This window comes from Esox lucius, chromosome 20, assembly GCF_011004845.1.
Source record: "Esox lucius isolate fEsoLuc1 chromosome 20, fEsoLuc1.pri, whole genome shotgun sequence".
NCBI classification, from domain to species: Eukaryota; Metazoa; Chordata; class Actinopteri; order Esociformes; family Esocidae; genus Esox; species Esox lucius.
This window is the reverse complement of record NC_047588.1, coordinates 31,592,509-31,610,300: the sequence shown is the minus strand read 5'-3', so window position 1 is coordinate 31,610,300 and position 17,792 is coordinate 31,592,509. Positions and strand designations below refer to the sequence as shown.

General features: G+C 44.3%; 1 protein-coding gene across 2 annotated transcripts; it reads left to right on the top strand.

Annotated features, from left to right (window-relative positions):
* The first annotated feature begins 1,381 nt into the window (after nucleotides 1–1,381).
* Nucleotides 1,382–16,582, top strand: pogzb (pogo transposable element derived with ZNF domain b). 2 transcript variants are annotated; one of them, XM_034288796.1, is made up of 20 exons: nucleotides 1,382–1,466; nucleotides 2,978–3,096; nucleotides 3,271–3,411; nucleotides 3,871–4,073; nucleotides 4,171–4,270; nucleotides 4,411–4,653; nucleotides 4,749–4,853; nucleotides 4,972–5,048; nucleotides 6,778–7,025; nucleotides 7,468–7,613; nucleotides 7,756–7,856; nucleotides 7,951–8,097; nucleotides 8,383–8,517; nucleotides 8,738–8,955; nucleotides 9,188–9,328; nucleotides 9,452–9,511; nucleotides 9,605–9,717; nucleotides 11,674–13,314; nucleotides 14,039–14,075; nucleotides 14,182–16,582. In XM_034288796.1, the coding sequence occupies exons 2-20, from the start codon at nucleotides 2,982–2,984 to the stop codon at nucleotides 15,983–15,985; spliced, it is 5,775 nt and encodes a 1,924-aa protein (XP_034144687.1). In that variant the 5' UTR covers nucleotides 1,382–1,466; nucleotides 2,978–2,981; the 3' UTR covers nucleotides 15,986–16,582. The 2 variants fall into 2 exon arrangements, with proteins under 2 accessions (XP_034144687.1, XP_034144688.1); XM_034288797.1 differs by lacking the exon at nucleotides 11,674–13,314.
* Nucleotides 16,583–17,792: the final 1,210 nt, after the last annotated feature.

The window sequence follows — 17,792 nt, the reverse complement described above, 5'->3', positions numbered from 1 at the left end:
AACAACAGAAATCGGAGACATTGCATTTTTAGATTATCAAAAATAAATAATCAATAGCTAGATAAATCTGTTGCCCCAATGATACGCGTTGACATCAAAGTTCATACAATGACATGGTTATAGACTATGCTATGAAACACCTATTATATAGTATATAATATACAGCTATACCAAAAGCAAGCATGCACGGATGTTTGTATGGCCCACATTCCTATATTAAATGTAGCCAGGTTACTCAATTGCACAATAGCTTAAACTGAACAAATGACAAATAAACTTTTTTTTCTTTCATAAACGTTCTGATGTTTAAACATATGAGAATAATAATAATAATGAAATGTTCATAATAACATCTAAAGTAGAATGTTATTTAAAAGCACAAGTAGCCTATAACATTAAAAAAAAAGAATGTAAGGTGCCCAGTCCAGTGGCTATCCAACGTCCCCTCAGGTATGCAGGCCATATCCCATGGTACCCCATAGAGAAAAGCACTACTCAATTTGCTCTATTCCGGAGCTAACACAGCAGATTCACCTTGAACTAACCATTAAACTATTTTCTAGATGAAATTCTTAACTTGCTCATCTGATTCAACAAGTATAAAATCTCTGGAGTCCTAGGATAGAGAACCACCATTGTATCTATGTGGAACATCATGCACTAAAAACCAAACTTGAAAACTGTGACCGCAGAATATCAGCATGGGATAAAGGATGTGGACTGTATTAGTAGTCTGTCAACTGAATCTTTCCTAAATTTGGTAGCCTACTTATACATACCATTTCCCTACTGTTCAAGGTTTACTTAAGTGTGTGGTCGAGTCAAACATCTGAGGGAATTAATTGGTGACCGGTCTTACATAGGAAATTGTTTAAAAATGTTAAGTGAAATATGAAGGGCATCTCTTTCACACACGCACACACGAAAACACACGCCCAAACACTTCACTCACAAAATATGCCAAATTGCAAATACTGCAACTTGCTTGCAGTGATCAATGGTAACAGTATAAGATTATCACAATGGTATCAGTGCAAAATAAAATGGCTGCTAGGAGCTCCAAATGAATTTGTCTTTATTGACTTTATAGATAAACTTATTGACATGATTTTGGTTTAAAATAAATATATTTGATGCACTAATTACTAATGTCGGTGTTAAAAAGTAATTTAATTGAATTATTGGACGTGTTTAAAGTAATTTTCCCAAACAACGCAGTTTTACCAGAAAATACTTCCTGAAACACTTTGCTCCGCCTTTCTTCTTTACATTGATGGAAGCCAACCACAGTGCACAATTTAAAGAGGAAATGGCGTACAACTTTGTTTCAGCCAATGTCTTTTGGTGAAAAAGGTAAACGCCTGCCTTCTTTACGCGGATGAATATGCCTCTAATGGGGAAGATGTAGCTAGCCCGCGAATAATTTCTGCGTGTTCTTGTGTGTAGTTTTTTTTGTTTCTCGAAGGGTAAGTAGACTATTTAACTTAAATTGTTTGTTCTCATTTTTGTATGTCACTTATTAGTATTTGACGAGAAACTATGGATACAATATACGTCGCAGTGACAAGGCATCAATCGGTTACACGTTGTGAGTGTTGTAACATTACGCCAATGCAGAATGCTGTTCCCCTAAATTTTTGCCGGGCGGTTTTCTTGAATTTAGTTTTTTTTATTATCTTTTGGAGGGAAGCTATTGCATTAAAATGAGAATTTATACTGTAATGCAACTGCATAACTTGTTTGACTGAAGGAACAGCTATTTTGTTGCAGACATGCAACATATGAATGCTGCGAACTATTTTCCCTTCTGAAATAGCCTGGTTGCCAGAAATCTTGCGAGTATTCGTATCACAAAATCGAGAAGAATAGGTTAACTCTGAGTAGATTAATTTCGCTTGTTACTGAAAGAAACTCGTGGTATGTTTTTATAAATTCAATTTCGGCAAATTTGAAGGGCCAATCAGCAGATATGTTGTAATTCTACAGGTGTATGATTTGCACATTTTTTTTTTTGGTTTGGCATTCTTTTGAAAAATATGATTCTCCACCATAGAAACGAAAATATAGAGCTTAGCTACTCCATGTTGTAATAACAATTATAAACCAACGCTGTAAAAATTATATTGTTAAGTATAATAATGTATGTACTGGAAGTTAAGAGTAGTTTCTCAATTTTTCAAATTTCTCCAGCACATGCTTCAAATTTACAAAAAATGGGCTGTGAATACACTTAATTGTATATAATTATATATTCACGAGTAGTGAATATACAAGTACATTGCTAATTGCTGCTACAGAGCCATGATTATATATTTTTTTACATTACTGAATCAAAGTCTAAGCGTCCAATTGTCATGAATCAATCAATCACTAGGTATGAGTCAAGTTGTCATCAAGAAGAGGGACACTAATTAGGGCTGTCAAAATGAATACATTAATGCCATGACATAAGCATGACACTGTAATAGATTGTGTGTTTAGCCCAATGTGTGAAGTTATTGAAATAGTTAACATATTGAGTGTTTATGTGACATACTTGGACAGTTTTAAAAGCTCTTTTTTGTTTGGAATCCAAAGAGGCAGTTCATTCTTTCAACATTGGGAGCATTCATTCCTTTTTGTTATGTTAATTAAATGCCTATAAGAATAATTCTGAAATAAAAAATTCCAGTTCTTACAATAAAAGTATTATATGCCTGTAGCACAATACTCATCTTTTTAAATGGAAAAAATATTTAGGGGCCATATTTGAGCAAATTCTTTGTGATTAACTTTTTCTTAGTTGGACTGCCTTATCACAAACATAATAGTGATACATTTAGCTTACATTCTACATATGGCTATTTTGAATCTAATGGGTGTTCTGGGTCTGTTCATGGTGCATACGTGAAAAGGGTTAAAGTTCTGAGTATTAACTTACTACATATTTAATTATTCATTGTGCATTTGTTGTTTATTATACATGTGGTTCTTTCAGCAATATGGATGGCGATTTATTTATGGAGTGTGAGGAGGAGGAGCTGGAGCCATGGCAACAGATGTATGATGACGTGGATGAGGAGGAGTTGGAATTCATCGAAGGTGACAATGACAATGGTGAGCATACCTACTGCCACAGAGGCCTACTGGCAAACTCTTTTTTTTTTTTTTACATCCTAGTGACGGACGGATCACTTCCGCTCTTGACTTTTGAACGCATTTTAAAGGTCAATGTGAATATAGTTTAATTTTATCTTGCTGTCTTGCACTTAACTGTTGTTTTTCACGCAGTCTGTGATGCCTCCTTTACGACCGCCCAAAAGACTGCAGTTCCCAGCGTACACCCAGGCAATTCCTCGGGTGCACAGCAGGTCCCGGCAAAAGTTTCCAACCCAGTCATGTCATCTGCCTCGCTACTCACCCCTACAGCAGGTGAGTTGACCTTTTAGGGAAAGATGGTGTCACACTCCAAACAAACCGCAATAACAGCTGTTTTAGAAATACTTCAGATGCTCCGAATTTGAGAATTTACACCTGCTTTATACACCACAGTCATTAACCGTCAGACGCTCAGACCAGCCTCACCTTTTAGGGGCAACACTGATTACAATATACAGTACACACTAAACTCAGACGGACTCTTGGTCTTGAGGTTACAGCCCGTACCCACCACTTAAAACTGTGTCAGTTCGTCCTGATGAGGAATTTCCGCATGGTGTGATGGTCAAGACGTTGTGTTTTTCCCAGTTGAAAACCCTTTGATTCATGGTCTGTGATAACTTTCTAGGGATTTGAGGTTCAAGGGGATAAACGTGGTGGTTTATTGATGACTGTTCCGATCTGGCCCCTGACACTGACTAAACACTAAGTGGTCCCCTGTGTGTCTCTTAGCCCCAGTGGTGTCATCAGTGATACCTCAGTTTATGGTCCCCACTGGGTCCCCCAGTGTGCCCCCCCTGATGCCAACCGGCCTGGTCCAAGGACAGCAGCTGATCCAGATTCAAACCCCCACGGGCCTGAGCACCATGCTGCTGCCCGCTGCTGGAAACACTGGTGCCAGCCCTGCCAATGCCCAGCAGATCTTCTTCACCCAGGTACACACTGCATTTGTTTAAACTGAGCACGGGGGGTGGCTGGGTGTAAAAATGTGTTTCACTGGTCTTTTCTCTCTCGTCATTTCGTCTGTCGTAGGGTTTTCCTGTCCAAAATGTGAGACCTGCACAGAAGCCTATGGGAATAGTGCTGAATTTACAACAAGGGCAGATGATTCGACCAATCACTCTGCTGTCTGGTAAATATACCTCCTACCCTTTTATCCCTGCTCTGTTTTTACAGCTCAGCAATATCGAGCGGCATGTTTGTGTGTCGGCTGTATACCCGGATCTTAGCGTAACACTGCTCGTTTAATGGCCTGCCTGTCTCCTACGGCAGGCCCTGGAGGGCAGTTCTTCGCTCCGGCTATGGGGATGCCCCAGGTTGTGACCCAACCTGCGCAGATTAGGCACAGCACTGCCCCCAGTGGTGGCGCGACGCAGGTGCCAGCCAGCACATTTGCCACCGTGCACATTCCTGCCACCCTCACCGTACGTACCGCTGGGTCGGCCGGCCACGCCACCCCGGTCACCCCGGGGCTACGGACCACCATACACTGCCCTGCGTCACAGCCTCAGATACGTGAGTGTAGCCCACGTGCATCTAATGCGAACGCTGTTGAACCAAGTCGTGACCCCCTCTTGAATCGTGCACCTCTGCTGTGCCCTGTGCTGCAGTGAAACTGAACCAAGCCCCAGTCGCTGTCCAATCACAGATCCTGCAGGTGAACAACAGCCCGGCCAGTGGGCCTGTGGCACCGCACCTGAGCCAGGGCAACAAAGGTACAGTAAGTGCATCCATGTCAGGTCTGCTATGCCCTACATGTGCCTGCCAGTTCTAAAAGTGACCCCTTCATTGACCAGAACGTTGGAAGAATGGTTCCTGTTGTTTGTTTTGAAGCTGATCAGGTGCTGAAAATATGTCCCCGATGTGGAGCCCAGTATAAAATGCCAGAAGCCCTTCAAGGTCATATGTGTGTAAGGAGATTTATTATGTTCACCCAAAACATTTCAGAAAATCACAGATACAGTGGGGAGAACAAGTATTTGATGCACTGCCAATTTTGCAGGTTTTCCCACTTCCAATGCATGTAAAAGTCTGTAATTTTTATCATAGGTACTCTTCAACTGTGAGTGACAGAATCTAAAACAAAAATCCAGAAACTCACATTGTATGATTTTTAAGTAATTAATTTGCATTTTATAAGTGTAATTTGCAACATAAGTATTTGATACATCAGAAAAGCAGAACTTTTGGTACAGAAACCTTTGTTTGGAATTACAGAGATCATATGTTTCCTGTAGTTCTTGACCAGATTTGCACACACTGCAGCAGGGATTTTGGCCCACTCCTCCATACAGACCTTCTCCAGATCCTTCAGGTTTCGGGGCTGTCGCTGGGCAATACGGACTTTCAGCTCCCTCCAAAGATTTTCTATTGGGTTCAGGTCTGGAGACTGGCTAGGGCACTCCAGGACCTTGAGATGCTTCATACGGAGCCACTCCTTAGTTGCCCTGGCTGTGTGTTTCGGGTCGTTGTCATGCTGGAAGACCCAGCCACGACCCATGTTCAATGCTCTTACTGAGGGAAGGAGGTTGTTGGCCAAGAACTCGCGATACATGGCTACATCCATCCTCCCCTCAATACGGTGCAGTCGTCCTGTCCCCTTTGCAGAAAAGCATCCCCAAAGAATGATGTTTCCACTGCCATGCTTCACGGTTGGGATGGTGATCTTGGGGTTGTACTCATCCTTCTTCCTCCAAACACGGTGAGTGGAGTTTAGACCAAAAAGCAAATTTTTTGTCTCATCAGACCACATGACCTTCTCCCATTCCTCCTCTGGATCATCTAGATGGTCATTGGCAAACTTCAGACGAGCCTGGACATGCACTGGCTTGAGCAGGGGGACCTCGCGTGCGCTGCAGGATTTTAATCCATGACTGCGTAGTGTGTTACTAATGGTTTTCTTTGAGACTGTGGTCCCAGCTCTCATCAGGTCATTGACCAGGTCCTGCTGTGTAGTTCTGGGCTGATCCCTCACTTTCCTCATGATCATTGATGCCCCACGAGGTGAGATCTTGCATGGAGCCCCAGACCGAGGGAGATTGACCGTCATCTTGAACTTCTTCCATTTTCTAATAATTGCGCCAACAGTTCACAACTGCTCACCACAGTTCTCACCAAGCTGCTTGCCTATTGTCCTGTAGCCCATCCCAGCCTTGTGCAGGTCTACAATTTTATCCCTGATGTCCTTACACAGCTCTCTGGTCTTGGCCATTGTGGAGAGGTTGGAGTCTGTTTGATTGAGTGTGTGGACAGGTGTCTTTATACAGGTAACAAGTTCAAACTGGTGCAGTTAATACAGGTAATGAGTGGAGAACAGGAGTGCTTCTTAAAGAAAAACTAACAAGTCTGTGAGCCGGAATCCTTACTGGTTGGTAGGTGATCAAATACTTATGTCCTGCAATAAAATGCAAATTCATTATTTAAAGATTATACAATGTGATTTTCTGGATTTTTGTTTTAGATTCTCACAGTTGAAGTGTACCTATTATAGAAATTACAGACCTCTACATGTTTTGTAGGTAGGAATACCTGCAAACTCAGCAGTGTATCAAATACTTGTTCTCCCCACTGTATTAAACCATGAACATTCTCCTCAAATTATGATCTTGATGTCAATGCATTACATTTCCCCCTTCACAGTTCTGCTGTCCGGACCTGGTCAATACTGCCAAGCCTTCGACCAGTGCTGGCCCTCTGAATCCCGCCTCAGACCGGCCACGGGCCCCCACCTCCAATCCAGACCCTATGCCCAAAGTGGTCATGTTAGTGGACGATTTCTACTATGGCCGCTTCGAGGGCGAACCAACACCGGTCGACAGCCAGACCTCCAAGCTCACCTTCTCCTTCAAATGTATACTCTGCCCAAAACGATCCAACAGCAACATCAGGTGTGAATGTCATCTGCCCTAGACTCACACACTTACACTCAAGTGAAATGGGAGTGACAACATTTAGGGCAGGGGTGGGCAAACTAAGGCCCGCAATTCCATCCAGCCCGTGGTAGGTAATAAAATAACTCACCAGCCCACTCTTATACATCTATTTAGACATTATGATGGACCTACTGTATACATCTTGTAATAACTGCCCTTTTCTGGCCTGCAAATCATTTATTAAATTACAAAACAAATGTGGCCCTCCATTGAATTTCACAATTCTCATCTGGACCCCATGGCCAAAAAGTTTGCCCTCCCCTGATTTAGGGGCGGATGTTTGAAAGGTTTGTATTTGATAATTTGCCACATTACTCGAACCCTTCTTCAGCTTAGTTCAGTGGAACCCTTAACTAAGCCCGGGGTGATGTTAGCTATGTGTGTTGGCGCTCGGCAGGTTGATGGACCACATAATGCAACACCCAGAGATGACTCAAGGTGTGGACCCACTGACCTTCTGTGAGCACTGCTTCCGCCAGTTCTCTACCACTGCCCAGCTTCAGCACCATATGGAGAATGTCCACGGGCCCATGCAGACTTCCAGTAAGCACGGACAGTTTCACATCCTACCACGCGGTTGTTTTCGGTCCGTTGTTGATTGACTGTCGTTGGTCCTGCGAGATTTCTGATGACAGCGTTCAGAATCTAAGATGAGCAGCTGTTCTGTATGTGCAATAATCTGCAGGTTGCTGCAAGATATGCGAGTGGGCTTTTGACAGTGAACCTGTGTTCCTGCATCACATGAAGAGCACCCACAAACCAGGAGAGATGCCCTATATCTGCCAGGTGGGTGACCTTTTGCCTCCAGTTAAACGTGACTGTAGACGCTGCCCGTTTACTCAGAACCAAACTTTGATCAGTCCTATGCTTTGTTCTGAAGGTGTGTGGGTACCGGTCCTCTTTCTATTCGGACGTGTTCAACCACTTCCGTAGCGCTCATGCAATGACATGCAACCAGCTCTGCGTGTACTGCCTGAAGGTGTTCAAGAGTCCCAACTCCTACCAGCAACACTTTGTCCGGCACCAGGTAGACCAACAACCCAGGCCAATACAATAAAGCGATTTCCATCTATTATATATAAATAGATTTCCATCTATTATGTCTAATAGTAACATGTTTAGTGCAAATAAACTTGAAGTGAATACAGATCAAGTCTGTGATCAAACCCTGTTATCAGTCAACCATTTTAATGGACGACGTGTCGTCATTCAGAACCAGGCGCAGTCTAGGTCTGTTGCGTAAAGGCAGCATATTTCAATGTAGAAGAAAGCATGTTTTCAGTTTCTTCTGCGTTCAACCCGGACTGTTTAGGGCAGTAAACTGAGCCACTGCAACAAATGCCGGCTGCAGTTCGTCTCCTCCTCAGACAGGATGGAACACAAGACGCGTCACCACAGGACCTTCCGGAAGCCCAAGCTGCTAGAGGGCCTGCAGCCTGGGACCAAAGTGAGTTGGAGATCCGCCTCATCTCTTGGATCAGTCCACAAGCTGGTGTCATCCACACTGAGAAACGCCGCCAAATTGTAGATGCACATGTGCCTGTTGGACCGACCGGTTACCCAGAAAAACCCCAGTGAATCCCATAGATCTAGAAAGGCTTCATAGGAGAATCTGTGTTTGTAGTTGAGTGGGGTTTAAACATTCTTGTGTTCTTGTCCCTGCTTAGGTGACCATCAGAGCGTATGCTCACCACAAAGGAGCACTGCCGAAGAATATACCTCTTGACTATAAGACAACAGGCCCCACACCTCAGGCAGGCCAGGCCAGCGTTAACCACGTGCAACACAAACAACATCAGCCCAAAACATCTCCACAAACCACGCAAATAATCACTAGGAAATCCACTAAGCAGCTGGAACTGCTCACCAAGTTTCAGAAACAAAGGTGACTAATACACTATATTTAAGCAATACAGCACTACGGGGTGTTTGTATATGGCCAATATACCGCGGCTATCAGTCAATAAGCATTCAGGAATCGGAGCCCCAGTTTGTACTGTTGCACGCGTCTTCGTGGAGGATCTTCTATATCTTCTCTCATGATACTTCTGAATATATTCTTTGCATTAATTCACATTGTCCTTGAATTGTCTGAGCTCTGTGTGTGACTTCTCCAGGGTGTCGGTGGACAAGCAGCGGTGTATGGAGTGCAGCGCGGATGTGTCCAGCTTCCCCGACCACTACCCCACCTTCGTCCATTGTGCCGTGTGTCCCTACAGTACCTGCTGCTCACGCTCCTACGCGGACCACATGATCACGTCAGTCGAGCGCATTACCTAAACTGTTATATAACAGATTGCCTTTCATTAGTCAAGCCGACTTTATTTCTCGGCCGTGGATGACTTGGAAAGCTGAATTAAGTTTATTTCTTCCGGTTGCAGAAATCACGCCCCGAGTATGAAAACCAACCACGTTCCCTTGCACAAGCAGCCACCCCCTTGGTAATGCATACATTTTTCCGTTTAATCGGCTTTGGTCTTCATCTCGCCACGTGTCTGTCACCTTCTAACCCTCTCGCCCTTTGTCCCACACAGCTACCTGAAGTTGCGTTGTGCAGGTTGTGATTTCGTCTCTCAGACGGGGGATCTGATGGCCAAGCACCTGGGCCAGTTCCCAGGCCACGGCTCCAGCAACTGTACACCAAAGGGTGGGTGTCTTCAAGCTCCCACACACGACTGCTGGCCGTGTTGAAACGTGCCATATTAACTATTACATACTATTTAGAAGAAAAAAAAATCTAACTATTCCTTTTTTATTTATTTAGAAATATTTATAATAATGTACACTACATTGATAATTTACGGTCCATAAACCGCATGGCCTTGTAATTAGCGGACTGATTAGGAAAACAGAATGTGAGCTTGCAAGACTACCAGGTGACTGCATGAGGTTATAACCAGGATGAAAAATATATTTATTTATATAACGCATGTCTTTGTAAGAATTTGCATAATGGCAACATGAGTTGATAAGATTTCTTGCTGTACGGTGTTGGTGTTACGTTTTTCGAGTACTACCAGTTCCTTTGATGTGTAACTTCACTGATGTAAATGTGTTTTTTTTTTGCACAGGATAACTGGGTATACAATTGTAAAAAGCGATAGGCCTCATACACGAGATCTTGACAATGATCATAACTTCCCAAAGGGAGTATGCACAAGATCTAAGTAACTAAGACCAGATATGAAGCTATGGTTTTGGGAAGAGGCTAACATTTCAGGGGGTGAACATTCAGAGGGTCCTCCAGATTTGGAATTGCACAGTGCTAAAAAAAGTTGCTGCTATTAATTGTTGTCAAACATCAACAAGTAGGCCATACCAATACCCAGATGGAGCGTACATGTTAATACAACGCAATGTGCAATGCACATTGAACAAGAACCTGGAAAAAACATGGGCAATTAAATGGACCAGAACTGTCACACTGTAAAGAAATGAACATGTTCCTCTAAAACATAAGAAGCAAACACGTTCTTTATAATCCAGTATTGCTCGCTCAAGTGAAGCACAAGAAACTGAATCCCCTGTCTTGATTGTGATAAAGGCACGGAAATTCAAATAGCCATAATTCTGAAGAAGCAACCAGTACAAGTTTAGGTAGGCAATCTAGACCTCTCAAGTGAAGGTTGCAGCTTTATATCACTTCATAAATAAGTCATCACTACTGCATGTTGTTTTTGGTAGATTATCTTTTGGTACATTATCATGGGAAATGTTAGGTCCTCGGGGTGACACCGTGCCAATCAAAAGCTAGACATCTCTCTCAAGTTCAGGGGTTTGAATCCTGGTCACGGCACACCAACGGTGCTTGGGTGGGGGGTCTAGCAGAGGCTGGGATGATTGATAGCGCTGCCTTGATTTTGACTGTCCCAAACCTGATGTAGAGTTATGACGCAAGGCCCTATTGGCCCTATGTGTTTTTCAGGGTGTTATGGTTATTGGAAAGGAAAGTGGTGAAAGAGAGTGAGTTTTTGCTGAAGAGCAGGAGCTCGAATTCAAACACACTGTAGCTGTATATATGCATTGAAGGCAGTGGCTTAAACCGCTGAACCAACCTAGGCCATTGTAAAACCCAAAAATATAATATTGAGGGAAAATTGTGAGAGCATTTGTCTACGGAAATTAATGTTGCAAAAGATGATCCACACCTATTCACAACAGCACTGAACACTGGTTTGCTACTATATACTCCTTCTCTTCATTAAAGTGTGAGGTAAATGGACTCTACATGGCTGCTTCCCACGTTGCTAGCTCGTACACTAAAGGACCTGGCAAACATTTTGTACAAAAAGCCACTCCAAAGCATGCTTGTGCCAAAGTAAATGGGAAAATGTGTGGAGTACAAAAATTACCACTGCAGAGGAATGTCTTATCAAGGAAAGTCTGCATACCAATCTGTTTGCTTCTACCGTTTAACTTCAGACTTCTCGTCAGTGAAGAAGTGGTTATTTTTCTTCTTTCTATCCACATGATGTTGTAAAAGTGGAGTTGCGATGACCTTAAAAGAAATGGCCCTTGGTGTTTATAAAAGAGAAGTTGTGTAAACTTGGCTCTGTGGAGCAGAAGACTAACTGTTGTTCCTGTGATCCCCCCTCCCCCACAGAATATCTGGAGTCAGACATTGATTTCTGCCAAGAGGACGAGGAGGAAACTGGAGAGGATTTAGAAGTGAAGCCTGAATGGGCGTTAATGGAGAACTGGAGGGAACCTTCGCTGAGTGGAGGCGACTGCCAGTTAGCCACCATCCTTGACTTCACAGAGAGCTGTGGTCCTTGCCATTCCTTACACAAAAACAGTGATGCTATAGACTACTTCAACCTGCTTTTTCCATACTCGCTCATGGAGCTCATTGCCAGCGAGACCAACGCTTATGCCAAGACCTGCCAATTTCTTGGGCAGCGTGATCTGGACTGGGTCCCCGTCACCGCTCACGAGATCAAGGGCTTCATAGGTCTCAGCATTCTCATGGGCCTCCAGAGCCTCCCAGAGCCTGCCAACTACTGGTCATGGCAGCACTACGACAACTGTCATACGTTCTTTAGGGCTATGTCCGTCAAGCGCTTCCAGCAGATCTCCACCAACATCCGGATGGGGAGCACGCTCATCTCCACGGAGGAGAAGGAGGGTGGCTGTGACATGCTGAGTGTCTTCAGACCTTTGCTGAATATCCTAGGTGACTCCATGTGGAAAGCCTACCAACCCAACCGCTGCCTGACCATCGACCGAGCTCTGCTGCCCAGCCTGGAGACAGAGGCTGGCCAAGCGAAAGGGTCCCCCAAGGCTCAACCAGGGGTGTGGCTGCTGTGTGACTCCAAATCGGGCTACTGCCACCGACTTCTGGTCCACATGCGGAGAGAGAATGTGAAGGAACTGGGGTTCAGTGTAGTGCCCACCTTAGTGGAGGGACTCCAGGAAAAACACCACCAGCTCTTCCTGGGCAGCTCCCTGGCCTCTGTCCCCCTCATGCACAACCTTTTGGACGAGGGCATATACGCCTCCAGTTCCTTTCCTCCGCCAAGTCCTATTTTCCCTAGGGAACTATGGGAGCACGGTCAGCTCAAGAAGCCTGGGGACTACCTGCAGAGGCAGTTTGGACCCTTGTTGGCCACCCGCTGGAAAGACACAAAGGAGATGGGCTGCTTATCCACCAATGCTGTTCCGGGGCAGCCAGACACAGTGTGGAGAAAGTCTCAGACCAAAGTAGGCGAACTAAGCCCCATTGACCGGCCCTTAGCATTCCGACTTCTGCAGGAGAATATGCGAGGGGTGGATATCTGCAAACAGCTGTTGGCCTGCAATCCTCTTGGGGGTCTGCCATTAGACAAGCACTGGCGTAGCCTCTTCTGGTTCCTTGTCAATCTGAGCATAGTCAATGCCTTTATAGTGCTGCGGGAGAGCCGTAAAGACAACCCTCCACCATGGGTGCAGGATGGTCTTTTTACCCAGGCAAACTTTCGCAAGCGCTTAGGGCACCAGCTAGCCAAGTGCGCGGAGAGACAAGCGCGCATTCACTCTGAAATTAAGGAGGGATCAGCTGGATTGCGAGATGTTGCACTGCAAGGCAATCCAAATACGCTGAGGCACAGATTGGTTAAACTCACTGCCAAGACCAAGAGATGCAAGAACTGCAATCTGAAGAACCTCCGACATGAGAGTGTGTTTGGATGCATCGTTTGCAAAGCCAACCTGTGCAAACGCCCCAGCTGTTTCTGGGAATATCATGGCTTCTCACCCCACCACTTAGGTCAATCATTTATTTGATGCTTTGAAGATGCACGCATTGTAGTTTAATCTTTAATAATACCTAAACTATGTATAAGAAATCCTAAAACTAGTAACCCTCATGGAGAATAAACAATAATACAAGTCAAATACATTGACCACGATTGCTTGAGAGTGAAGCTAATGGGTCTAATGGTGATGGATATTATATACAGTATCTCACAAAAGTACACCCCTCACATTTTTGTAAATATTTGATTATATCTTTTCAACACTGAAGAAATGACACTCTGCTACAAATTTAACACACCTGCTCCCCATTCACACCTGAGACCTTGTAACACTAATGATTCACATGACACAGGGGAGGGAAAATGGCTAATTGGGCCCAATTTGGACATTTTCACTTAGGGGTGTACTCACTTTTGTTGCCAACGGTTTAGACATTAATGGCTGTGTGTTGAGTTATTTTGAGGGGACAGCAAATTTACACTTCTACAAGCTGTACACTCACTTTACATTGTAGCAAAGTGTCATTTCTTCAGTGTTGTCACGTGAAAGGATATAATCAAATATTTACACAAATGTGAGGGGTGTACTCACTCTTGTGAGACACTGCATATTGTACCTGATATGTCATAGCAGTTCCACTGAGATGTTTTTGTTGTACCAACTACATTTAGATGCAAATGCTTTCTCTTGAAATGTAGATTCTTATCTGGTCTTTTCTTTTTTTTTTTTTACAGGCTCCCCTAAGGTTGGATTCATCAATGAGGATATGAGGTACTTAACCTGTTGATGTGTCCACACTCCACTTATGTTTTATATTAATGTGTGTGTTTTCTATGCCTCTTACCACTGGTCTCTTTCCTGCTTTGTCTTTCCATAGGAACACTATGGAAGCAGATCGCTTTGATGACGGCAGTGAGTGGGGCCCCTTAGGTCCTGAGAGTGACCTGGACGAGGCAATGGCCCCGGTGGAGGACGTGGCCACAGACACAGATGACGAAGAGGCTGAGTTTGAAGTTCTTGCCAAGAACAAATGTGATCTTTCTCCTGAAGGGGAGTCCAAACAGCAGCCCGTCCTAGCCGATCCTCCTGTTGCCCCTCCAATAGAACGCCCGGTGGTTAAGGAAAGGGAGGACACTCTCTCTGTGCGTCTGCTGAGGATTGTGCTGTTTGCCCTGTGCTGCGGGGTACGTCAAGCCGCCAAGCAGCTTTCCACCCAGCCCAGTCTCATCCGTGCCTGGCTGAAGGAGAAAGAGAAGCAGCTGGAGCGCGACGGACGGGGACCCGGCAAAGGAGAGGCGGTCGAGCGCATGGTTGAGTGGGTCATGGCACAGCGAGAGCAGCAGCTGCCGGTCAACGAGAAGAACCTTTTCCAGAGGGCCTCTGAGATTCACAGCCAGGGCGGACACAGCAGCTCCTTCCGCATCTCTTACGACTGGGCAGTGAGCTTCATGCTTCAGCACAGCCTTGGCTGGCAGGCTGTTGGGCAGACGCCCATGGTAAGCCGCCGCCTGCCACGCTCCATGGAGGACAACATTAACTCCTATACCAAGTTCACCCATAAGCACATCCAGGCCCACAATCTGCCCCAAACAGACATAGCTGCCATGGATGAGCTCTCAGTCTTCGTAGACTTTGAGGCTCTTACGGATCCTGCAAAGGTTGACAAAGAAGGGGCTCTCCAGCTGGTAGGAACTAGAGATCCCCTGGTCACCATCTACCTGACAGCTCTCGCAAATGGCACCATGCTACCCACCCTGGTCTTATTCAAGGGACAGCTCCCTGAGATGCAGGACAAAGGCCTGCCCAACTCTGTCCTGCTGAAGGCCAAAGTAGAGGGATTCACCAGGGATGAGGAGCTGGCTCTTTGGGAGTCTCTAGTGTGGCGCAAACACATGCTGGACCAGAGTAGGAGGACCAAAGGCATGCTGATCCTGGACAGCCATCGCGGACACATGTCTAAAGATTTTCTGACCTCCCTTGGTGCAACTGCTACCCTGCCCGCCGTGGTTCCGGCTGGCTGCACCTGTCGCCTCCAGCCCCTGGAAATGTGTGTGAGGCCTGTGCTGCAGAGCTTTCTGCTGGCCCGCTGGGCTTGGCTGACTGCACAGGGCGGGGCAGCAGGAGCCACTCAGAAAGACCTGGTGCAACTGCTAGTGGCCTGGCTAGTGGAGGCCCTGGCCTGTATAGAGAAACAGCCAGATTTGCTGCAACAATCCTTCCACCTTACTGATGTGGTCCCTGGACAGAGGGACCAGGAAATGGCAGAGACTCTGGCAGAAATCCAGTCAAAGCTAATGGGTACTCTTAGAGAGGCCCTGCTAGGTCCTGAGAATCTGGAGGTGGAGTCACCAATGGAGCTGGTTCAAGAAGACTGCATGGGCACAGAGGACATGGAGGCCAGAGTAGAGCAGGTAGTATATGAAGAGCAAGATGTTGGACAAGGGCAGGTGGATGAGGACCAGGGATGTGGAAAAGTCAAGGTGGACGACAAGCACAAAAATGGAGGAAAGGTAGATGATAGTCGCAAGGCAGCTATTGAAATGGACATGGACATAACAGAGTGTAACATCTTGGAGAAAAGGGGGGAATGGACGGTGCCATTACCAATGGGCCAGGAGACTGGTGTTTCCCATGAGGATGATGCAACCAAGTCTCCCCCTCTGGGTCCTCCCTTTTCTTGAAATCTGAACTGAATATTGTTCTTCCTTCCTGCACAACATTGGCCTTCCTGTAAATTGCAACAGAGTGCATACTTCTACCGTTAATCATATCACGTCTTTATTTCGTCAGTGGGGATTACTTGCGTTGGACATAAGTTCCATGTTTTGCTTTTGTAAACACAATAGGACAGACAGCAGTTTGGATCCAAACTCCATGAACTAAGACATGTTCTTCTGGTATAAATTATTTTACTGATAGAGCGCAAGCCAGAGACTGTTAATAAACTGTACTCAAACATTCTTAAGGTGCTGTACTGGTAATACATGAATACAGGTTTAATGCAGTTTGATATTTACTATGCCATGTTTAGTTTTTACAGGAACATATATCCTCTGACACATTGGTGTTCACAGAACTGTTCCAAACCTTTTCATCACATAGTGTACTCTGGTGGCTGTATGTTATTTCCTTACCTTTAAAGTAGCCTGATGGTAGCCTAGTTGAGACACTTTAATACCTTATTTGGATATGTAAATAGTATGTCTGGTGTCCAGACACAGCCATATTGCTAGAAAAAATCATGAGTTGTTAGGTCAATAATAAATGGTTGGAATATGGTTGATTAGCTTCTTTTCAGCCTCAATACAATGTTTCTTTCAGGAGATTTTGCATTAAGTGCTAATGTTGGTTGTAATATACATTTGCCTTTGTGAATGTACGTTCTTACTGAAAACAATGAAGAGATTCCAGCATGGGCTAGCTACTGATATATCAGCATGGTTCTTCAGTATTGCTGAAAAGCTGTTGTTGCTTATCTGTTTAAAACCATAGCAGGAGAATTTTCAACAAACCTGTAACGATAAAACGTGACCAGAGATCTTTGTATATTTAGAAAATCTGTTATTAACTGATTATTTGCTCAACGAAGGAATCAAAAAATGTGCTGCATCTTGTCTTTTTCAAAATTTCTGAGGTTGTTGCTGTGGTGCAGATTGACTCCCAGTGAAATTATCAGGCTTCTGATAGAATTAAGTTTAGCTAAGCAGACTAGTTTTGCTTTATTTGCCTAATTGTTTTTAGTACCAATCATATCTACTCTGAAAAAGATCTGGCATTCACTTGATCTGGCATTCAAGTGGAAATATGAGAGTTGTTCTGCCTATCTAAAGGCACAAGCATTAGTGTTTACATGGTTTTGTGTATGTGCCAGGCCCTACACATTTAAACTACTTAGCCTCAGTTAAATATTTTCCAGTGGATATTCTTTTTCAAACCAAACATGACCAAACACAGAAAGTTCAGTGAAAGGTTATTTCACCGCCTGGTTGAAAAGAACAAACATGTTTTGTTTTACTCGTTTTGATTAAGTGCAGTGGAAATTCAGAATGAGTTTCGTCCAGAATGAATAGTTCAGAAACATAGCAATAATTTAAGCAAACTGAACACATCTCATAGAGGCCCAGTCTGGATTAAAAAATAAAAGGTATCTGAAATAGTCGGATGTTTACATTATGTGCTGTCTGTTGTTGACCTGATGTAAATGGGCCACCATACCTACACAGTAAAACCTTATAAATTCAGAATACTCAAAACTTTTGTGGAAACTGATTACATCTAAATATTTAAGTCAACTAACTTAATTTTGTTAAGTAATTATTTACATTTATTGGAACTTAATAGTTATTTACTGTAAATCCCCAGGTTTCCAAAAATGAAATAACTGCTTCTGCTGATATTTCTGGAAAACCTGGGAACTTACCCAGACTTTTGCAAAGCTACCCACAAGGCACTGGCTTGCAAAGGAATACAGAATTCCTTTTGAAATCC